General features: G+C 32.1%; 1 protein-coding gene, 1 long non-coding RNA gene and 1 pseudogene across 5 annotated transcripts; all 3 read right to left on the bottom strand.

The window, feature by feature from the left end:
• Positions 1-6,708: 6,708 nt before the first annotated feature.
• On the bottom strand, positions 6,709-9,712 carry LOC110427436 (uncharacterized). Of its 3 annotated transcripts, none has more exons than XR_002446271.1 (4): positions 9,252-9,712; positions 8,442-8,525; positions 7,441-7,558; positions 6,709-6,983 (listed from the first exon to the last, which is right to left on the bottom strand). It is a non-coding gene; the product is annotated as an uncharacterized LOC110427436 (long non-coding RNA). The 3 variants fall into 3 exon arrangements; XR_002446272.1 differs by having other exon boundaries at positions 7,441-7,521; XR_002446270.1 differs by having other exon boundaries at positions 7,441-7,514.
• Positions 9,713-11,123: 1,411 nt separating this feature from the next.
• LOC110427456 (bifunctional 3-dehydroquinate dehydratase/shikimate dehydrogenase, chloroplastic pseudogene) lies at positions 11,124-14,538 on the bottom strand (annotated as a pseudogene). The gene is made up of 2 exons (XR_016352056.1): positions 12,746-14,538; positions 11,124-11,225 (listed from the first exon to the last, which is right to left on the bottom strand). The product of XR_016352056.1 is annotated as a bifunctional 3-dehydroquinate dehydratase/shikimate dehydrogenase, chloroplastic pseudogene (transcript).
• Positions 14,539-14,684: 146 nt separating this feature from the next.
• On the bottom strand, positions 14,685-19,665 carry LOC110427455 (Transducin/WD40 repeat-like superfamily protein). Its single transcript, XM_021442991.2, has 7 exons — positions 19,066-19,665; positions 18,275-18,410; positions 17,544-17,625; positions 16,930-17,105; positions 16,122-16,259; positions 15,901-16,040; positions 14,685-15,468 (listed from the first exon to the last, which is right to left on the bottom strand). The coding sequence occupies exons 1-7, from the start codon at positions 19,181-19,183 to the stop codon at positions 15,203-15,205; spliced, it is 1,056 nt and encodes a 351-aa protein (XP_021298666.1). The 5' UTR covers positions 19,184-19,665; the 3' UTR covers positions 14,685-15,202.
• Positions 19,666-25,323: the final 5,658 nt, after the last annotated feature.

Genomic DNA, 25,323 nt, shown 5'->3' with positions numbered 1-25,323 from the left:
AAGGCTTGATTGGTGAAGTTGTAATTGATAATTCTAAAGACTGAAATTGAGATTTTGAAAGACGTGATAGGGCATTAAGATGGTTAGCATATTCAAGACCTTTTTCATCAATAATAGCACATGAAGAATTCAAAGAAGTTTCCAATGGATCATGATGATTCCTTATAAACATATTATTAATTATGCCATCCACTACATTAATTAAAAATCATTTATCATGTTCATTGGAAAATTTTAAAGCTTTAAAACTACTAAATGGTACCTGTTGATCTTCAACACTTAAAGTAAGCTCACATTTTCCCACATCAATTAGAGCTGGAGCAGTTCTTAAGAATGGTCTCCCAAGAATGATCGGTATTTTACTATCTTCTTCCATATCAAGAATAATAAAATCTACTGGAAAAATAAACTTACCAACTTTTACCAAAATATCATAGAGTTGTAATGTCACAGAGTTGGCTTAATATCTTCCAAACCCATTTTTTTATAAATGGACAATGGCATCAAATTTATACTTGCACCCAAATTGTAACGACCGCTCCCGGATCGTTATCGATATCCGAGGCTTTCGGAAGTAACCACCAAGCGTTGAACAACCCTTATTAAGAACTCTTATTACTTCTATACTCGTTCCACCATTCCATATAAATGCTTTGATTCGACTAGGCCTTTGTAATATGATTTGAAACAATAGTCTTTATAAATTGACTAAACCTTTATTCCACATAGTCGTAAAAATGATACATCAAGGTTTAAAATCTCTAAATATACATTCGTATTGACAATAATGTCTAATTCTATAACAAATTATACTAAGATGACTCGACCTTTAGCAGTAAAGCAACTCAGAATATGGTGCTGTGAGATACCTTTAACTATTCGTGGTGGATTGAAAATGTCGATGAATGAATGTTAGGCTGATCACTATGTGTAGAAAGGGAAATAAGGGAGTGAGTCTCAAACTCAGTGATTATCGGCTCTGTGAGCAGGGCATAGATAAGAAATTAGCATAAAGTAGATAAGTCGAATAATAAAATTGGAATATCAAATCATAATCTTAAGTAACCAAATCACAAGTAGGATATTTGTGCCTTATAAAAAAATAATGTCGTAAAATCATAATGTAATTTTCACTTGAAAAAACGGTGCCAAAAACAAGTGTAGCAAGACAGGGTTCTATCATTAAAAACAACACTTGCCATCAAAATAAGAATAACAGTATAAAAGTATGCATGCTCCCAAAAATGTATGGCATGTAAAGAAATCAATGTGTACTGCCACATAAACCAACTTGTGATCGTCAAGTAAAGGTTGAAAGCTTTTATTCAAACAAGAGGAGTTGCAAAGAATTCTTAACTCTCCACCATACAAAAGAGTATATGTTGAAAAACTCACAAGACTCTTGAATAGGTAAGCATCGTAATAACCCATGGACCCACTTTCACGTAATAACATCCAGAAGCTCTACTCCACCGGATCCCCACATCCATGGCAGTCTCAACGATGTTGGCTTACATCGAAGAAATCAAGCGATTGCAACCACGTATCACAACTTGTGGCCTAGCCACATATATTAACCCTTGGCCTTGCCACGTATAATCACAAACCATGGCCCTAGCCAAGTCTAACAGCCCGTCGATGACCCAAAAGTTCTTTAGCTAGAGCTCATTTGCACTATCCTAATGTGATATTCGACTTATTCTCGATGCTCTCGGTTTGTCAAAACTTTTTTTTTCAAAACCAAATCAAGTTTTTCAAGCTTTTTCCTTTAAATCGTTTGTAATTAAAGTTCGATAACCTTTCAAATTGCCTTCCACAGTAAATAGCATGGTGTAAACACTTGTACAAAGATCGAAATAAAATTAGTGCTCAAAACTTGCATTTTAAACCATTTAACAAATGCATTTGGCTATACATAACACACAAAAATACAAGGCATGAATTTTGAGGCAAACATTGTAAAAAGGCTTGTTTCCTAGTTTCTAAAACTCTTTACATATATAGCTTATCTATAGATATATCCAAAACACTTTCAAAACACTTGCATCCATAATTTCCTATGGTTTCTACTAGCTTATGCTGTCCACAATTGCACTTAAGAAAACCAACAACATTTATTAACATAAATCAATATGCAGTACGAAGATTTTAAAATAGGAACCCCCTACTCACCTCACGATGGCAGGATATTACTTCGCCACTGATATTTCCTCGAATACTCACTTTGTGCTTGTAACAATAACCTTTGCTTGCCAACTTCGTAACATCATTTCAATTTAATACCATTAACAAAACTTACTGCCAATATATTCTACACTTATTATTTGCACTTAAAATATAACCATTTACACTTAATCCTTAATGTAGATTTTGATTTACATAATTTCAACAATTTGTTTATGACTTCCACGCTCACATCAATATTTTCTAATGATATTATCATTCTCAACCTATTGTTTTCATACCATTAATCATGCATACGGCATCAACTATAAATCTAATTTCACCAAGCATCCTCTAAGCTTATATGCACCACTATTTACTTTGTATGCTGCCACTGAACATAACATCAATGTCAAATCATGTTTTATCAACATTCTCAACATTTTAAATCTTTCATAACAACACATATCCACACATTACATTTTTCCAAGCTTTCAACTAACATAATTGCTTTCTAGCCGTACCCAAGACATCACATAAACACTACACATTGCATGCCTTACCTTTGTGGTGGATTTGACCTTGCATGCAACCTCAATGTGCTTCCAATGTTCCACTCACCAAGCTGCCAACATTTGCACAATCAGTTCTCACAATATCCAACTAACCGTAGGCCTCAAAACATAATGTTAAGCTTACCACTTTCCTTTCACTTGGCATTCACCATGCATCCACGGCTTTGAATGGTTTGCATGTCACCAAACTTTCTCCAATCAAGCCAATCTTTGCTGCCATAAGACATCCTTCTTAGTCATCAACCCATTTACAAAGATTAATCAAACTAAAACCAAAATCCTTACCTTTCTTTGCTTAAATTGCAAAACCGACCTTTACACATCCATCCACACTCCATGGCTTCTTCTTTTAAGTGTTGGAGACTCCTTGGTTGCTAGAATAGCACAAGGCTACAAGATGAAGTAGGAGACTTCACAATTTCTCTTGATATAGTGCAAACTGAGCCTTTCCTTCCTTTCTTTCTATTCTTTCTTTTTATTTCTTCCTCTCAAGTGGGATCCTTTCAAGCTTCCTTTCCTCTCTTTTCTTCTCCAAATGACCAGCCCTCAAGTCTCCCCAAAGTCTTTGTCACCTTCTCTTTCTCTCTTAAACTTAACATTTGTATAACCACCCATTAGACCAATCACATTTCATGCACAAGGTTTTTTCCTTTAGTTTCATTCGGCCACTCTCATAAACCAATCAAAATACATGCATTCTTATTCTTCCTATTTCATTTGGCCACCTTGCCATCCAATGGTGCTTCATGCACCAATTTCCTCCCTTGTCCATTGGTCCAATGTCCATCCTCACTACACTCTCCATCCGCCACTACATTCTCCGATTTAATCTCCCTTATTATTTATTACATTCACAACCTTATTCCTAGAATCACATTTCATGCACAAACTTTATTCTATATTTTATTGAGTCACTCATCAACCTATTCAAAACACATGTATCTATGTTTTCCTTCTCATTTGGTCACCTAATGCACCAATCCCTTTACATGCAACAAGTTTGAGCTTATCCTTCTTTTTTACTTTACATGATGGGAGCCCTACATGGTCCCCACTAATTTTCTCTTTTTTGCATGCTATCATTTTTATGTAATAGTAAATTTTACATACACATCTTATTATCTTACATAATCTAACTTTCCTTGATTATTTAACTTCCATTTAGCTGTAAATATTGTAATTACAAATAGCTCCTCAAACTTTTCCTTATTTACCCTTTTGTCCCACCAAACTTTTCATTCTTGCAATTTGGTCCTTCAATCATTTCTTTTAAATTCCAATTTTCTTCTATCTTTCTTTCCTTACACATGTACAATTAAAATATCAAATTTACACTTCACCAAAATGTTACCATAATATTTAAATATATACTTACTCACTATTGCTTTATTAAATAAAAGCACGTGGGCCCCACTTATGTCGTTTTCTTCAAAATTTGTTCTTAATTCTTCTCCCCCACTTAGATTAGTCATATACTCCTTATTCATGTCTAATTTCAATCACAGATAAAATATTAATATTTTTATATTATTTTATTAATAAAATTTTATTTTATTTCAAAATCCTCCATTTGACTCCTCGGGTCCCAAAATGTCTCACTTGTCCTGATTTAGTTCTAAATTATTTTTTTTAACTCACTAATTCATCTTTGATAAAGATATTATTATTTAATTATCATCCCCTCACGTGTGAAATATTTTATTTCGAAATATCCATTTCGCCAATCAATGCTCTTTCGTGCTTAAATTTACATACATCGACCCTCCGTCATGTCGCTAAGCTCGTATTGGCTCCTATACGAGGATACGAGGTGTTACACAAATTACATAAAGTTTTAGCAAAACAATAAGCACAAATAGTGCAAGGAATAGCAAAACCACCTGGATCTTTAACCTTTGGTGGAAGCTTATTCTGAATGATGGCATTGCACTCTTCAGTAAGTGCAACAATTTCAAACTCACCCAATTTCCTCTTTTTAAACTGGATGTGTTTCAAAAATTTAATATATCTTGACATTTGTTCTAGAGCTTCAGCAAAAAGACTATTAATATGTAAAGTGGCAACTAGAGCGTGCCTTGAAAAATGATGCGAGTGGCTTTAAGGATAAACAGAGTTATATGTGAGTTGAATATGGGAAACCTTAGGGAAAATGATATGCCCCTTATTTGGAGATTTTAGTTAGTTTATATTGATGTACTGGCAGTACATCATTTATTGTAAGTTCCCTATAAGAATATAATATTCTGGTTATGTGCACCATTCACTGAGCATTATAATACTCACCTATTTGGTACCATGTGCAGATAAATAGGCCACTGGACAAAATGTGGCAAAAGTTGTCTATTGACAAATCAGTTTTGGCATTCTGTAAGTTCTCGTTTTGTTCACTCCATTGGGTCAAGTCTACATTAGCTTCTGCACTTGAAATATTAAAGTTTAGAAAATAATGTATTTCGGATAATATAGGCACTAAGTGCCATGTGATATTGTGTATTAACGTTTGTTATGTACGAACCCGTCTTGAATGGTAAATGGGTGACCTTATCATAAATGTATGAGTTGTGCCAGGGACTGTCTGATGTGTTGAATTTAAATTCTATTGATGAATACAAGAAATAGCATCCCTTGGCTATGTGTTGCATGGTTTTGAAAACTAAGGCTTGCTCAAGTCTAATGGGCTTGGCTACTAGGCTCTTGCGCCGGTCATGGCCCTCGGGTTTAGGTATCTATATATGCATGTATACATGTATCACCATCAATCTCAAACGCATAAAATTGCCTAAGCTCACCAAGCAAGTTTTGCATGCTTAGTTTCTTGTTAAAAGTCAAAGGCGTTACAATATGGTGGGGTAAAAAGGGAAAACATAATTCCTATTCAGCAACATTTAATGTCATGTCATTTACTACGTGACAATGATTTTATCAAAATAATACTTTAACCTGTCACATGGTAAATGACGTGATATAAAAGTGCTAACAGTGCCATTGACTAACGAAAATTAGTAAACACACTATAACATTTTTAACCTTTAGCTACAAAAAAAAAAAAACATTACAGCCATAGATAAAAAATATGCAACCTTAAGGTAGTGTTTGATATGAAAGAAGTAAGAGCACATTCCTTACAATATGCCCAATTAAATTACATTGTAGTGTTTGTTTTGTAACAGACCACTGCAATATAAAATTGCAATACAATCACACTCCAACCAAGGAATATAATGTGATTGCAGTGCAAAACCAATACAATCACATTACGTTACACTCTACAATGTTCTTCAAGACATTTTTACCCTTTAACTTTATTATCTTATTAAAAATATTTTTTTAATGTTATAATTAAAATAAAAATTATTAAAATAAAATATATAATATAAAAATATAATATAATATAATATAAAAATTAAAATTTGTATAATATAAGTAAAAGAAATTAAAATAAAATATATAATATAAAAAATATATTAAAATGAAAATAAAATATATAATATAAAAAAATATATTAAAAATAAAAATAAAATATATGACATTAAAAATATATTTAAGAGATGATATTATATAAAAATTAATAATAAAAAATATAAATATATTGAACTTGTATTTTAATAACTATGGGTAATTTTAAAAATTAAGATAACATTCTCAGCAAAATACTTTTAAACCAAACGCTACATTTTAATCATTATTTTGCTTGTATATCAAACACTGTAATATTATTTTCTCTGCAATCACATTATTTGTAATCACATTACCTGTAATCACATTACCTGTAATCACATTGCATTGTAAAGTACCAAACACCACCTAAATTCAGGTTGCGCTTAAAAAAAGTACAACCTTAGCCAATGTATGAAAAAGTATGGCTGCACATTTTTATGAGATTCAACAACAAAATTAATATGTAGCCCTTGACTATATGACTGCAATCTTAAATTATATAGTAGCATATAAAATGTGCAGCTAAAAAGTATAAGATAGAAACACATAAACCTCCCAATATAAAGGTTACAAATCATAAAATCAAATTACAACAAGTTTTATGATGTTCACAAATCATACAATCCAATTGCAGCAACTAATGCCTCAAATATAAAGGTCTTTACAATGTATATAATATGAGATTTCATTAAGAATGATCAACTAATTCTAGTCTCCAACATCAACAGGTAGCTTTAGTAATCTCTCTCTCTCTTCTTCTCTCCAATTCCTTTCTGTAAATGTTTGTTTGTCCATTCTCCCAACCATCTACCATTGTAGTTCCCAACAAAGATTAATTTGCAAGATAATATTAATTTGCAAGCAGTTCATAGTGTAATATGAGACAAAGCATACTAAAATGCAAGCAATCCTCCATACTCATTCACCAACTAACAAAATTTATTTTTCCTCATTTGCAAGAAAACTTATAATATATACTAGTGATTCTCACTTGGAAACAAAAAATATAAATAACCGGTACAACAAAGTTCCAAAAGATAAGAGCATAGTGATGCTATGCTATCCAGTAACTCAAAGTTCCAATTGTAAGTAATGCAGTAAAAAACACAACATTGGCTAAAGTAGCAGCAACATTTCAACATTTGTAGCAAATGTCAAAGAAATTTGGATGGAACCATATCATAATGAATAGCATTGTAGCTAGATAGCCTAAAATTAAAAGGTAATACTATATTCAAGAGCCAAATACCATTAAATGACTTACAAAATTCATCAACAATAGCATTTGGAATCAATTCTTCCAAGTATCTTGCTAGGCTCATTTGTTCGAAGTTGTGCCTGTTTTCTTCAAAGAGAAGTTAAGAAACATTAACTTCCACCATCTAAGAAAAATAAAAATGACATCACAAATCATAAATCTTGAATCATATTACAAATTAGAACCTCAAAATTGTAAAAACTCTTAAAGTGATTGTAAGTTACTAACCTTACATATCTGATTTAGAAATATATTATCAAATATTTGGTGTTTGATTACTTTTTCGATTTCTTGACAACCGATCAATGATGATTCATTAAAATGCAAATTATTATAAGTAAAGAAACTTGGGAATCGAAAGAAAATAAAAAATAGTTGCAATAAAAGATACCATTTGTTAAGAAGTTGATGGTTGGTCACTTATTGTTGAAGTTGCTAGCCTAAGAAACCTCATTTGTAAATGCACAATCAAGAAATTGCTTAACTCCATCTATGTATCCCTTACTCAATCTAGAGCAACACATCCAACTCTTAACTATCATCTTTATAGAACTATCCAAATTCATTAAAAAAAAAGATTATTGAAAAGTAAGTCTACTTACGATAATTCTACATAATACAGGACAGAAACATATAACAGCATTATAAAAAATAACTAGCATTAAAACAATAGCAAAAAGCACAAGGCAGAGTATTCAAATTGAAAACTATTCATATTCATCCCCTAAAAACAATAACTACTAAACATTGAAAACAGTAAAAGGCAAAAGTTAACATATAGTTCAACATTAGCTTTTATTGGAACAACAGATTAACTTATATTTATAGAATAACTTATTTTTAGTTTTCACTTATTATAATTATTTTCTGCCTAATTAAAAGAATAGAAGCAAGACATAAAACAAAGAACTAAAATAATTATGTGGAAGGAAAGATGATGAGTCTATGCTATGAATCTAAGATTTCAGAAAACTTGAACCCAAATCTATATTAAACAGTTTAATTACCTGGTCAAGTGAGGCAAATGAGCTAGTACTTATATCCTTAGAGGGTCTTAAATTTGTGAAAGCAAGAAATACCGCATCATTTGCCTATAAAGTTAAGTTCTAGAGAATTAGAAAAACACATAAAATCTATATTTAAAAGAATAAACCAAACCAAAAAGAATAAAATTTATATTTAATAGAATAAAATCTATATAGTCCCACGTCATTTCTAGACATGCCAAATCAAAAAGCCAACCCTTGCCCCACAAAGAAAGTCCATAGCATAGCAAGAACCAGTGAGAAATAATCTGACGGGAAAAAATTTAAAAGAATAAACCTGGCTTGTAAAAAACAAACAATCCAAAATCAGTGACCTTGAGGGCAGCATCTTTGTCAACAGTATCAAACGAGAAGTTCTCAAGCTTATGATCATTTTTGAATAATTCTTGTCTTTGTCTTCATCATTTATATACTAGATTGAATTCAAATTCACCTAACTTTGTGTTCTGAACATAACACAAATGAAAATTGATAGAAACTTAGAACTTTTAATAGAAAACTATATGACTGTGTAACCAATTCATAAGTTAATACTTATAATACCCATCACCCAACAAAATGAACAATAATATTATTCATATAGTATGTTGAGCTAAAATAAGGAAACAAGAAATCAGTAAACTGGCTTGAGCATACTCATAAAGGGAGACAAGATTTCATAAACCTATTCAGCAAACTGATAATCAGCAAACTGAACGGAATACAAAATTATTGAACATATTCAGCAAAACCAAATTAAACACAAAAAAGGAAAAAAAAAAAACTTCATACCGACAAGATTTACGGCAATTAACCATTCTCCAACAGCCTAAATGAAATGGGAGTTTTTCACCATGTCGTCCTTCCTCTGCATCTAGTGCCACCTTGTACCGATTCCATGAGCCTCTATCTTCACATTCAGTCACAATGAAATTTCTCTCAAATTCAAAAACCCTAGAGTGAGAAAGAGAGAAGCGATTGGGAAAAACTTGGAGGTAGATGAAATTTCTGAGAGGTTTTAGGAAATTGTTATTTGAAAAGAGGGGGAGTCAGATGATTTTGTTGCTATGAATCAAAGAAATTAGAAATTCAAATCTTTTTTTGGTGACAAAAGGATGAGGATTCAAAATTGGGGGAAAGAGCATACATAAATGTTTGGGCAAAAATCAACAAAAATACTTGAATGAATAGAAAATGATTTTTTTTTTCAACCCTTCAGCTACCACCAACAAAATACAATCTGTTAGTGTTGTCAAATGAAATTATTTAAGTGTTAGTTAAAAATATTTAAATGCATTAATTTAAGTGCAACTAAAGTCTCAAAATGTTGTGGTGACAATTAGTGAGTAAGGATTATTTGATTTAAAATAAAAACTTGAAAGTTTAATTAAAAGTAATAAAAAATTAGGGGTTAATTGAATTTTTTGATATTGTTTAAGAACTTATTTACGTATTTAGTCAAAAATAATTATGAGACTTTATCATAAGTGTTGGAGTTAATCTCATAAATTGATTTTTCAGAAAAGATTTATTTTTAAATAATTATCTCAAACATAAAAATAATAAATAATGGAAATTGAATAAGATGAAATAAGTTTTAATTATAAGGAAAATAAACCTTAATCAATAAAAATTCATAACTCTTTAAACGTAAATTTTTTAAATGGAATTTTTAAGAAAGGTTACAAATAATAACTTCTTTAAATATTTTAGATGGAACTAATTATGGGACCTTGCCTTAAGTGTTGGGGATAATCTCATAAATTATTTTTACAAAAAAAAATTACTATTTAATAATTATCACAAACATGAAATAATAATAAATAAAAACATAAAGTGAATTAGGAATAGAACCACAATATTCATGTTTAAGTGTCATAAATATTTAATTTAAGTTAAAAGAAAATATATAAAAATTCTTCAATGATGAAATTTCGAGAAAGTCATAAATGATAACTTCTTAAAATTTACAAGTGAGAGATTTTTTAAAATTCTGTCATAAGTGTTGGAGTCTTCAAGCAATATTTCAATATCAAAGAGTTTTTTTTATTATTAAAAAAAAAGTAAGATGAAGGAAAATAATGAAAATAATAAAATAGAAAATAAGAAAAAGAAATAAAATTGAATATTGAACTAAAATTTGTTTGAAAGGGATAACAAATAATATATGATTAATTATATACCAATTTAATGAGCATTATGAGAGTACTAATACTTTTTTCATACATAATTATACTCCTGAACTTAGCCTCTTCCATAGACTGAAACCTATTCTTTTAATGAACCTAAATCAAATTTAGGATCTCATTAAAAAAAATAAATTCCTCTTAACTGGTCAATCTCACCTAAATAAAAAAAAAAAATTATGATCACTCCTCTTAACATCAACCAGTTGAATTTTAAAACTCACACATTATGACAATCAATATTTATAAACAATAGTAATTTTTGGAGACTTTAAGATAATTTCAATGGCAAGGGAGATCAATGAGTTGGATTCAATCTCAAGGCTGTGAAGCAGTGAGAAATTTGGTGTAAGCATAAACAAAATAATAGAAGGGTGCTCTCCTAGAAAGAATGGTTATGAAAATCCTATCATACTAATTGATTAGGTGATTTTCAAACTCAAGAGTTCCTAGTGCAAGAATGAATATGAGCTTTGCTTTCAGCAACTCTCAGATTATTGACTTTTATTCTTGTTCTGTTTCATTTATGACCTTTCCATGTTGTTTCGTGCCAAGGGATTAGTGCAACAAATACTGCTTCCTGCCAAGTAAAAGAAGTTAAAAATGTTAAAATAAACAAAGCAATGACAAATAAGTTTCGCATGCTCTGTTATTGGTAGTATCAATCAAGTCACTTTGCCAACTTGCCAAAAGAGATTTTCATGATGTTGTAATGAATGTAACGTAACTATATAAGCTTATTATATCAATTTGTAGTGTAACCATTATTGCAACAGAGAAATTTTATATTTCAAAATTATGTATTGTTAAGAGAGGTGACAACTCTAATTATATTCATAATCTAACTCAAAACTAATTAATAGTATTGTAATCTAATTAGTTAACTAGCGAACCAGCAATACTGTATTCTAACTTTATTATTAAAATATCGAATTTGTACAATTATCTCTAAACTCAAGGTGGTATCCTAAATGCCAACTTGAGTTTGGAAATCAAGTCAAATTAAATCTTGAAACCAATTAGTAGCTGCATGATGATCCCAAGTTGCATCCAATCTTAGACCCACAGATTGTAGTTCTTTTTCATCAAGCAATTGCAATTGACTTGGAAACTTACAAAAGTGTAGATATGATAAAACACCCGATAAAATATACAACAAAATGTGTGACAGAGTATGAGACAAAACATGTGATAGATTACATGATAGAGCATGTAGCAGATTACAACACGTCACAGACAGTTGACAAACAAATGATGTGGCAACTAACGTGTCGAAATAAGTTGATGGGTCGAAGACATTAATACATGGGCGATTGGCACATGAAATAAGAGTTGTCAACGTGACACCTAGGGTGGCTCTAATACAATGTTACACAAAGAGATATTGTATTTCGAAATTATATATTATTACAAGAGTGAATGTGGCATATATATAGGGTTAATCTTATTCATAATCTAACTCTAATTAACTAACAGTATAATAGTCTAATTAGCTAAACAAGGAATCATTGTATAATATTCTAACAGAATTATTGAATTTGTACAATTATATCAACAATTGTATCAACTTGAACATGTGAAATGAACAAATTCTAGGTTATGATTAACTTGTGAATGTGCATTTCATCCATCCATATCACTCTGTAAGTGAATGCACTCGTTGTCAAAAAAATATCAAGAGGAAGAGGACAACAGAGAGAGAAAAACTAAGGAAAATACAATTTTTTGAAGATGAGAAGTTCCATTAAAGAAAGAGAGTGAGAGAATATTCCTCACAGGGTGGAGAAACTCAACTCCAATACGGAGCAGTGTCACTTAAGAGCTACAAATTGTTACATCACAGTTGAAAGAAAATGAGAGCAAAAATAAAGTATGGCAATTGTTAAATATTGTATTGCCTTTGCTTGCATGGAATCAGCAGCCACTGGTAGAGACTCTCTACCTAAAAAGGCACGTTAAGTGCACCATCATGCCAGTAAGCAAATCTGGTTTTTTTTTTTTTTTTGCAGATCTTATGCAATGCAGTCACCATTGTGACTCACAAAATGAAAACAGATTCATTCTACCATGTAAGTAAATGACCAAACTAAAACAACAAACCTTGTCCAAGAACAAGGGCTTCACAGCCTTTGACTACATGAATCCTTTTCCATGGTTTTGATCTCTCTACTGATACATTGTAGCAGCCTAACAAGTAACATGATGCTCGAGGCCGATAAATTTGAAGATTTTCAAAAATAAAATGGAAATGAATTAGTATAAGAGAACATGCCAACAGCTACAATGAAAAGAATTAGTTATAAGGGGATAACTTAGGTCCAGTTGCAACAAGAGTTTCACTGAGCAAACTCCTTGTTAGGTATTTCTTGCCAAGACATCCCTAATGAGTTGTTTTGGTGCTGCAATAGATAAATGAAACAAAGATCATGAGATGGAAACAAAGACTATGCATAGATTAGTAGAAAAAGGATTCGGGGTAGAGAATTCTTTGAATTCGGTCAATCATTGGCTTCGTCTTACTAGGCAAACCAGTGAACATCTTGAACTGTACCAATGCTTGATTGATGAACATCTGTGTTCCATATACGATAGTGGCTCCAGACTCCTGTGCTTCTGTTAGGAGTCTGGTTAACTTGTAGTGTAAACGGCATCAAAGACCAATGAGTAGTGTTCCAAAGCTTCCTTGGATACTTGTGTCTCATCAATTCTTGGTTTCATTCCAACAGATGTAGTATTAACCAGATGCAGGTGTTGCACCACTGGATGCTCTTAATCCCTCTTCAATAGCATCGATAGGTCCAAGGTAGTCAATATTGTAACCAATCAATTTGCCATCAGTTGTTCTCCTGATCATGCAACTAATTTGCTCCTATTGACTTGGCAACGGGATCAACCTCCTCACAGCATTTAAGTTCACCCTCCTTGTGAGGAATAGTATAGCTGTATCCAGCAAAATCAGAAGATGAATAAGTGGTGATAAAGTTTGAGACATTGTCAACCAACAGAGGTAGATATATTCCATTGAAACTGGTGGATCTAAACGCTACATTGTAGAGGTGAGGACTTTTGCTGTGACCAATAGGATTTCCAATAACAGCATGTACTTTGGTATCAGGTCCAATATGCCTCATATTGTATAAATCCAACAATTCCTTCACGGTTGGTTGCCCAGGGGCTGATATTACTCCTGCCTCAAGTGTACCAAAAGTGAGAAGTTCCCCAAATTTTGCAGCCAGGATCCTTGACATCGAACCCCTCTCACCCATAACAAGTCCTATCATTGGGACTTGAGACATGGGAGGTAGTAAACTGATATATAATATCTCCTCAGTCTTTCATCTTCTGATTGTTATTAAAACCGACAGCAACATATGTGGAGCCATCCTCCCAAAACAAATCTATTATCAATCTGTTTGTAAGGAAGCAGCAGCTCCTCTCCTTCCTGGTTCCCAATATCAACGGCAATGAATCAAATTACCTTGAAATTCAAATAGTTAACAAGTCCCTTACCCTTCTCCAAGCATTGGCTTTCAATTTCTTCAGCGTCATTTTCTTTACCTATATATATACTGGATTATTATAGAAACTAAATTTGTAGTCATCACTAACAACATCATAACCAAACCCGAATCCAAGATCGCAAAGTCCAAAATCATCTGCAAGTTTTGATAATACTCAATGCTTTCTTCTTGCTGGATTCCATAAAGCAAATATATCCTAAACTGAAATCATACAAAGCAAGCAAGCCACTACATGAAACCAATAAAACCACAACCTAGATCTAAATCGCTACCAATTGGATAATACAGTCGAATTATATTACCTAGTGACTCCTGGTTTGTATGAGAATGAGGCGGAGATAGGAACTTGTCTTGAATGAGTACTGGTGGAGATGGAGCTTGATCAATAAGGGCTGTCAATTAGAGAGCACCATAACTTGGAAAAGCATCTCAGGGGCAGGAGATTCTTAACAGGCAGACGGCTTAATTCCGCCTTGACAATATCCAATGGTAGGTTCAACATTGATGCTCAAATGAAGTAATCAAGAATGTTATTATTAAAAAGGCTTTAACCAAATGGCTTTTCACCAAAGTAACAAACCACACTTTTTAAAGAAAGCACAGGAAATAAACCTCAGAAACCTGTATTCCTTTGGAACCATGAGGCCTTTACTTCTTCAGTTAGGGACTACATTACCCATTTTCTCCCCCATTTCCAAAGCCACATTCCAAATTCCCAAACTAAATCAGAGATCTAGTTTCTATTCATACAGCCATCAAATCCCTGAATCAATAGTGGAAATCTGTTAGAAATCTATAGAGATTTTGCGACTTCTTAGAGATTTAACAGCATTGACCACATTATGGGAAACAAAAGGTTCACAGATTTCTTAAAAATTGAAAACTGAACTAGAAAAAAAGATACAAGGAAATTTGGAAGGAAATTCATTTTATTTCCATAGACAGGACGAGCACAAAAGACACCCACAATTCTACAACCCAACAAGCAAGCTGAAACAAAAACTTGTCAAATGCCCTCGACAAACTTAAGACCATGTCACGCATCTGTAGCCTTATCCCTCTCCCCAGTTTTCCCTTCCCTGCCAATATGAAGGCCACTCTCAATCTTACGAGTGACCTCATCAACCACTGCCTTCACTTTCCCACTAGGTCCATTTTGAGGAGCTGAATCATTCTCTTCATGATTCACCGAGCCTATCTGCCATATTCTAATGGTACCATCTTCAGATCCCGAAGCGTAGGATTCCCCTCCAGGTGAGAAACGTACACAGTGGACAGGACCATGGTGACCCTTGTTGCAACCTACACGAATAAAGCACAACACGATTAGAACTCTAACCACTATGACAAACACCAATAAGGAAACATCATCTAATCAGTTCTACACACTACATAAAAACTAATAAGCACAGGCCACCGCTGTATTTTAATGGGATCTATCCTTTATATTTCTCAGATTGTTTTTTTTTTTACTTGCAGCAAAGCTATCATTCGAGTTTTTGTTACATGGAGTATTAAAGAACACATTATGATGCACTTTCATACAGCACCCAAACAGCACCGGAACATGAGATCTAAATATTTAAAATAAACAGCATTCAGCAGTAACTAAACACTGCCAAGTATCAAAAAGCTAGACAGCCATTCAAAGACAATGATAAAATGATCGCATTAGCTATTATTGAGGTCTTCATCAATATTGTTGCTCATCTCACAATATCAAGGGGCACCTACCAATCTCTTCTCCAGTATGGAAATCAAACACATGGACCCACATGTCTTCTCCTCCAGCAATGAACTTATTGCCGTGCTTTGGTTCCAATGAAGCTGATTCTACATTGCATGGCATGTAGTAGCTTTTAACCAATCCAAAACTAATAAGAGCAAATACACATGTCAACAGCCATCGAGTCAAAAAAACAGAGTCTGCAAAAGTAGTCCACCTCAAAACTTACTGATTTGCATCCCAAAACTTAACAGTAGATCCATCAGCAGTGGTTATAAAGCGACCATCCTGACTCACTTCAGCACTGGTGACAGGTGATTTGGTCTCAAGTGTTTGAACAATTTTGCCACTTCTTAAATCCCACAACCTAAACAGTTAAGTTTACAGGTAACAAGGTTTAGGAAGTCAATTAGAAAACATCTCACTGCTATAGTAAAGATAAAGACAGAGCACAAATGGATGTCTTACCACAAATTTCTTTTATTAAATTTTTAATAAACTAATGCATCAAAGGTTCATAAAACCTCCAAAACCATCCAATATGGTAGACATGTGTGTGTGTGTGTGTGTATATATATATATATATATATATAGAATACTTAATCAATAAGTCAATAACCTAAACTGAGATCTCTCATTTTTTCTTGTTCTTAACTTTCCTAAATTCCATCAAGTATCTGGGAAAAATTATAACTTACTTAAAAACAATTTATAAAGTCAACCACCGAATGGGGGGACCAGCATTTTCTTCAGCTAAGTAAACTCAACCCAAGGAATGTTCTGTAATAAGGATGCATAAATGCAAAGTGCCCTAAAATTTCCATGCTTGACTTTTAAACTTAAGAAACAATGTGCATCCATTAAAACTACTGAGAACACATGCAGATAATAGTCTACCTATCAGACACCTTATCTCAAAATCCTCAAGTGACAAAACTATTTCAAGATATATATGATACTTGTGACAAATCAAATATCTTGTCTAAAACAAACTCCTAACTTGAAAACGAAATCATATCAGTTGAACAAAATCATACCTAACACCACTAGTATCAGTACAAGAACTTAAGATGGTCTGGTCACTGTGGAGCCATGCAACAGTTCTAATTGAACCAGGAGAATTACCCACTTCTCTTGGCGGTGCATCTGGACGATTCAAATCAAATATTCGAAGAATTTTCTCAAGTCCACCAGTAACTAGAAGGTGTGTATCCTGTACAAATAATAATTTACTCAGATGCTGCAGATAAATTAATTGCAATCTAAACTCACTGAAGAGTTTATTAATGAACCAGGAATGTAAGTGCAAGAGGCAAGAAGTTAATTGCAATCTAAACTCACTATTATATATTAAATAAAACCTACATTTAAAAATATGTGACGGTCCCATAAAAAAAAAAATCCCATTAAAAGACTCTGCAACTTTAGTCCAACAACAACAAGAAACACAACCTTCTTGCAATAAGATCTAAAGCAAAGAAAAAGGTAGCGCTTATATATTATCACAAAATAAAGTTGGTCATGGGGAACAAGTCTGATATACTTGTTAGCCCACAATGGGCACTACATAAGCATTAAATGCAGATCCATAGTTATAATAAAAGAAAAAAAAAGAAAGAAATATTCCAATGGAAAAATAATTAAGCACTACCTCTGAAAAGGCACATGCTCGAACAATATGCTTGTGTTCAAAAGAGTGCAATTCATCTCCGGTCAATGCATCCCATAATTTCCTGGAAATATCGGAGGAAAACAATAAATCACACATCTCAATTACCATCATTACTGACAATTATACTACAAGGGAGAGAGAAAGAATAAGAAGAAAAGCTTCATTCATATATAATTCCTTATTTTCTATACTTAGAATGGTAATTGCACTTTGGTAATAATGCCATTTCAGAAGAGATCTCCAGAAAAGGTTATAGCAGATATCTTTCAATCATTAATACAAGTAGCATAAAAGAATCAACTGAGCTTACCAAATACAAAAATTTCTAACACACCGGACATAACCAATCACATGGAGCATAGATTTTTCATGCTGCATGTGTGTGTGTGTGTGTTTTCATCTCAGAAAACATCAATGTTACTACATAAAGAAAAAGAGACTAATTCTTCCAATGGCAATCATGCTCTACTTTTTACTTAATCAACATATTGAAGAAAAAAAACAATTTGTAAAGCCAACACTCAAGCTCACTGACATACTTCCCCTCACAACTAGTTAATGAGGGATAAAGGACGCCGATAGCCCACAAGGATGAGGTCCCTTTTTCTAGATATAAATGCAAACGTAGAAGGAAAATGTGTTGTAAAGGTGGAACAGCAAACAAAAAAAAAAAGAATTAGTGATATTTTTTTCTGAATAAAATTACATACGCAGAAAAATCAGCCGAAGCAGATGCAGCCCGTAATGCATTGGTATCCAGGCAGGAGCTCCATACAGCACCTTTGTGTCCTTCAAATGTGCCAATCCAATCTCCAGTCTCCCCATTTCTCAACATTGGACTGGAATCTGCATTTACAATATATCATTAGAAATAAGTTTACAAACAGAACAGTTGAACAGAGTAAATCCACATCACAAAAAGCAAACACACTCATCGTGATCCACTTCCAAGAAAATAGTATTTAGAAAATGTTATCATAGCAATATTACCGAATTGATCTACCTAGAAAACTTATAAAAATGGATTACAGCCGAAGAAATGATAAACAAAAATATGAAAACAAGCCCCATAAAAACCTGATTGCAAAATGATCATTCCATTTCAAGTGATAGAACAAAGAAAACTTTCAGTTCCTTGCAACAAAACATTAGCTAAACGCTAACTCAACATAATCCTACTTCAAGACTGTACCACCGTATTAGTATTCACATAACTACAGGACTACTTAAGAATTTGCAATTCAATCTAATGACAGTAAAATGATCACAGCATATCTAATCAAAGAAAACCCAGTTCAAAACATTAAATAATAAATTCAAAAGTAAAAACCATATGATCCAAAACAGAGTAATTCAAAAGAAAAATCCAAACCCAATCCAGCATTCGTGTCACTGGGTTCAAATACATAGCTGATTATACCAAAATGATCACTAAAACAACATTCTGAAGAAAACCTAAATTTAAAATTGCTAGGAATCAATCAAAATTTAAGAGCCATACCTTTACTGGCACTGATAAGAAAGAAGCCATCAGGGGTGATGGGGCTGTAGAACAAATCAACCACCGGTCTTGAATGCCCATGGCACACTAATGGTGCGGCCGCCTTTCTCTTTTCCATTTCTCCAAATTAACAACAACGACGATGACAACAACAACAGTAAAATCAAAAACCCAACAAAAAATTATTAAATTAATCCTTTTAGATCAAATTTTGCAAAATGAAGGGAACAAAAAAGAAAAGGACCAAACTTTTTTTTCTTAATATTAACAAAATGTGTCAATATTGCATAACTGAACTAAAACAGAATAGTTCTTGCCCGAATTTATGATACTTAAGACAATAAAAATCTATTTTTTCTTTTATTCGTTAATTAATTAGAAGGGGATAGAGAGGAAACCCTAATTGTAGGGTTCCATTTTTCCTTTTCTTCAATGATGCTGGAAATGTTTTCAAATGCTAGAATAATGTAAATGTTTGTCTATGGAAAATCAAAATTATTTTTTATTTATTGCAAAATACAGAAAATAGAAAAAAAATAGAAAATATAGAAAGGATTTATATAAATACATATAGGGGCTTTGAGAGCAGGGAAGAACATGGAGAGGAGGCCTTTTATAGTAGCTTGGGATTTTGGCATTTGGTTGGTTTGGTAAATAAAGGTTTCTATTTTTGGGTAATGTAAATTTAGCACTTCTTTTCAAAGTTTTACCCATGTCACCAGCAAAAATATAATGACACGTGCAGTTGAGTTACTCAACTCTAATTTGGCCCAATTTAAGAATTTAAGAATGTAAATGGGTTGTTGTTATAGGGATATCCGTAAGTATTCAACTCAATAATATAGGTTTCGGGTACCTTATATTATAGGATGAGTTTGAGTGTGATTTTTAATATTCAGGTTCATGTAAGTTTAAAGTATCACTTTTAGAATACATTAATCTCAAACTCGATTATATGATGTTTGATCTTAACTTAATATATACTACAGTTGAATATGATGTTTGATACTATATTTATATAGTTTTTATGTTGTTTTATTGGTGTTTGAGTTATTTTAAATTTTTTCATGGTTTAAGTTTTAATTTTTAATAAATTGTATATGAAGTAATGTAAAATTTTTTTTATTAAGGTTTCGGGTTCAGGTTATTAAACAAGTATCATATACAAAAACAAAAATTCTTGTATGGTCAGGAGTTTAACAAATTTAGAGATTGAATTAATAGTATTATAAGTTCATTTTTGGATAATATTTTACAATTTTATCTGAATTTTAATAAAGTTTAAATACATTAATGGTTAAACGGTATCGAAGTTGAGTACCTAAAAAATAAAGGACACCTTACCCACTCAAACTCAATTTAATTAATTCCATATTCAATTAAGAGAGGAAGGAAATAGAAAAAAACATATTGAAAATTTAACGATAAAAAATAATTGAAAGGATCTCAACAATTTCATTGTGATGGAAGGAATACTTCCCTGCATATCAAACCAAACCTTCAAGAAAGTAATCAACCTTTCTTAAAAATGATAAAAATTTAATTATATTAGCTCATTTCAACATATTCAAATAAAACAATTTAAAACTTGTAGAAGTGGTCGCAATTGATCAAGTCAAGATAGATGATATTAAACTTGGATCGTTTGTGATCATTAAAGTTCATGTCATTTTAAGTTGGAATCGCTTTCAAATCTCAATGATTTTGTTTTAAGTTGTTTTAAATTTTTACTTACATTTAAATTGAGATTAATAAATTTTTTAAAATTATTTTGGATTGAGTTGAAATTCAATCTGCTATCGACAGTTTGTTATGTTTTATTTATTAGCTATTTAATCAAATAAAAATTTTAAATGAGAAAAAGAGAAATGTTAATAGTTTTAGATCAATTTGAATCTTACTCAAATTGGATTTATTTTAAATTTATTCAAGTTTTCGTTCATTTTAAGTTTAAAAACCTTTTACATTTTGGGTTATTTTATCTGTGTACACATCATTGATCTTTTAAAGGCTTTAAATTGGGTGAATCTTTTAATTTAGTTTTAGCAACTACTTAAAATGTATTATGTGGTTTTAATTTAATTATAGAATATGGATATATTACACCACAATAGATCAATTTAAATTAACGTAAATTTGAAAATTGATAAATATACTATCCACATTCTAAATATTTTAAGATTTATATATTTGTGGATAACATCTAGGTGATAATGTGAGATTTATTAAGAAGATAATGTAATTTAGAAATTATCTTAGTAAGAGATTGTGATAGCTATTGATATGTAAAGGGCTTCAACTATAAATAGGAATCACCCTAACCTTATTTGTATCACAGTTATTTTTCATTCCAAGCATTACTTCAGTAATACATAAAGAGCATTCTCTCAATATCTTTCTTTTCTTTTCCCTTTTATTATTTCTTTGACAACACGTTATCAACACGATCACCAAAAGAGGAGGTAATTTTCTTGGTTCTTCATCAACCAATTTGATTTTGATTTTGTATATCGTTCAATTGGCTTGAAGCTGACAACAAACTTAAAGCATTATTCCTGTCCCTAAAGCGGCAGTGGGCCTCCAAAAACCCTTATAGTTGTCATAATTAATTTATGGGTCCATTTTTTATGCATAAAATTATGACAAATATCAAAAATCCCAAGTTCCACATCTTGGAAGTGAGTGGAAACAGTTATCCATCCTGGTGCCTTGATGTGGAGATGCATCTCCAATGGCAAGGTCTTTCTAATACAATTATTATAGATGAGAAAGCAAACAACAAATATAAGGCGAATGCACTTATCTTCATTCGTTGTCATTTGTATGAGAGTCTGAAGACTCAATATTTATCTTTCTAAGACTTTAAGATCCTGCAGATAAGGTTGGAAGAGAGGTATGGTCACACCAAGACAATTATTCTCCCTTACGCACAATAAGACTAGCAATATGTCAAGTTGCAAGACTTCAAATTAGAGTCCGACTACACAAGTTAGTCTTATTTTATATTGTTTCTCAATTAGAGTTATGCGGTGTTAAGTTCACTAAATCAAAGCTATTAGAGATAACTTTTTCCACCTTTCATGCTTCAAATATTGTATTGCAGTAGTAATATCATTAGTGTCAATTTAAGATGTACTCAAAGTTTATTTTTGTCCTCCTGACTACAAAGCTAACTAATGAACTGTTACTCAAAAACCAAGATCTTTAATCTACTGGCTCGAAAGTATTACCAGAAGCAAATGCTAACTCTAATAAAAGTACAGGCAGATTTAAGGGCCATGAATGCAAACAAGGGCATAACCCACATAGGGGTGGTAGAAGACTTAATTGCCTTCAACAATCCAACCTTGGTCAGAATCATGGTAAGGGCAAGAAACTCATGAAGAAACATGATGAGAGTATCTACCATCGTTGTGGCATGGTTGGACATTGGTTATGTATCTATCATACGCTTTGCTAATCCATACCAAGCAATCTTGAAGGATAAGAGCAAGCGTGTTAAGACTCATACCATTGAAAATTTTACTGCTATGACCAACTTTGAAGCTAACAATGCCTCCGTTAAAATGACTTCCCTACTCTTGTAAAAGCAAGAGCATCTTTGGAAGTCTCTAATTTTTTCGAAAACCTTAGTAGTCAGGATAAGGCATTAGAATGATGGAGGGCTGTCCAAACTTAGGATTTGAGGACTTTAATGTTTCCTCATTTTTTCTCCTTTTAAGAATATATTACCCTTGGTTGATTGTTCCTAAGGAAGAACAATATGATCATTTAATAAAATTATTATGAAATCGATCCCATATTTATTATTTGAAATTTTCAATCCCATTACTAATTTGCATATTTTTATGATACTTGACACTTGAAGTTGTCAATAAAAGTGCAAATGGAAACCGCCAAGAAAAAATAGATGTCTATTTGCTTGATAGTGCAACAACACATACCATACTTTGTAGCAAACACTTTTTCTCAAGTGTGATAATGCGTAAGGAAAATGTCTATACAATACCAAGTCCCATTAATATTATTGATGGCTTCAGGAATGCCACAGTTGTTCTACCAAGTGGCACCAACTTACATATCAAGGATGCATTGCTAAGCATTAGATTGAAGAGAAATCTACTTAACTTCAACGATGTATGCCATAATGGGTACCATCTTAAGATAATTTAGGAGCAAAATAAGGAATGTATCTACATCATGTCAGTTAAAATTCTACTACGCAAGTATACGTATCGAATAGATAGTATATTAGCAAGTAGAGTATCGATCCCACAGAGAATTGATCTAAAAGTTTACTAAGTACTAAAATTATTGCAAATTAATCTTATCCAAACAAAATCAAAATAATATCAAATCAAACTAAGTTATAGCAGAATTAAATAAGAAAATCAAAATAATAAATACTCAAATAAATAATCAAATCAAACAAGCCTAGGATTACAATATCCCTCACACTTCATCTAAATCTTACCTCTTCCTTAACTTATCTCAATGGTTTGAATTGCTAACCTAGAGTCCTAAATTATTTATAAGGGTCTTCCGACTCATCTTAAAAAATATTTATTTTAACCAAAACACTAATCCCTATGTGAATTGAAATTAAAACAAACTCATTAAGTTCAGGCTCTAATCTGGCTACATATGGCCTATAGGTATATCCCTATCCTATACGCAAATCAATTAATATGATCATATGCTATCCCAATTTTAGTCTACACTAAACTCCCTTCCCAAGTTTGTTTAGGTTTCTAGATCAATTTAGTTGGTGGCCAAGCAATTAAAAGCATTAAGAACAAATTGGAATAAACAATTCAAATCCCATTGAAAATAAGTAAGAAAGTGATTAAAAATCTAGATTACATGTGAGTTCAATTGCAATCCTAGAAAAATAAATTAGCTCATAATATCTAATAAAGACAATATCCAAAGAAATTTAGCCATGAATCCAAGTCAAAGAAAATAAGAAAACACAAAGGTTCTTGATTCTCTCTAATAGTTAGAGATTTATGATCTTGATTCTCTCTCAATTCTCTCCCTTGAAATCTCCAGAATGGCTGCGCCTCTCTCCAAAATCCGAAAAGATCCTTAAATAGGCTCCAAATAACCTAATTTTCGAAATCCGTTAATGTCCTTTATTTTTTGGAAAGTCGCGCAGCGCTGCGCGGCGCTACTTCTCCAGCGCTGCAGCGCTGAGCTCTCTGGAATTTTGTATGTGTGCTTCCTTTCATCAAGCTGCAGCCTTGTTCGCCCAGCGCTGTGACAGTCTATCAACTTCAAACGTGAGTTTTACCCTGATATGTTAAGAACTGGGCAAAGTAGTAAACATAAAAATTTATATCCCTGTCTCTTAACTTTCCAATGGATCAAAAATCACATCAATTGGACTTCTGTATTGAAAGATTGCTCCAAATACCGCATCATGTTCAGTCTTTACATACTGCTGCAGTGGTCCGACTTTGACAAATATTTTGACCATGATCCAATCAGAACTGGGCAACTTGGTGAACATAAACATTGTATCCCTTCTTCTTATAATTCTATTGGTCTAAGAATCACCTCATTTGGAGTTTTTTTGAAAGAGATATGGTCAAAATATTGAAACATATACGAATGAAGCTATCACCATACTTGCACTGATTTTCATCAAATGAGTCTTTTTCATCAATTTCCTACAAAAGTCATAAGAGAAATTAGCAATAACTACTCTTAAAGTAATTTCAAATAAAATAACTTAAAATTTAACTAAAATAACTTAAATTAATCACTTAACAAGTAATCAAACTTAACTAAAAAAAATACCTATAATGCTAAAATTCGAACCTAAAATCTCAAAGATCTAGCTACTTAAGCTCCCAAAATGACTCAAAATAACTCTATATAATAGAGTTATCACATCACCTCTTATAAGATGGGCTAGAGGACCATTCACGAAAAGTAGAAACCAGTTGAGAATTATTTTTGAAATGAGAAAAATCTATCCCATTTGGACCCAAGAACTCTTAAAAGTAAAAACGAGGTGCATGTTAGTATAAGCTCTACAAGCCAATCCGTGATTGTATGGAATTGCAATTTTGAGATATTCATGCATGACATTTTATTATTTATAATAATTATGAAGTAGTTCTTTATCTATAAGTTGTGATTTAATTACTTTTTGTATTTATATAGATAAAGCCAATGGAACTATATATGCCTTGCAAAGAAATTGTATTAGGATATAATTATGAGATTCTTATGCATCAAAGCATTGTTCCT

The sequence above is a fragment of the Theobroma umbraticum genome, unplaced genomic scaffold, assembly GCF_002168275.2.
Source record: "Theobroma umbraticum cultivar Fairchild unplaced genomic scaffold, ASM216827v3 scaffold_34.0, whole genome shotgun sequence".
NCBI lineage: Eukaryota > Viridiplantae > Streptophyta > Magnoliopsida > Malvales > Malvaceae > Theobroma > Theobroma umbraticum.
This window is presented reverse-complemented; position numbering and strand designations above follow the sequence as displayed.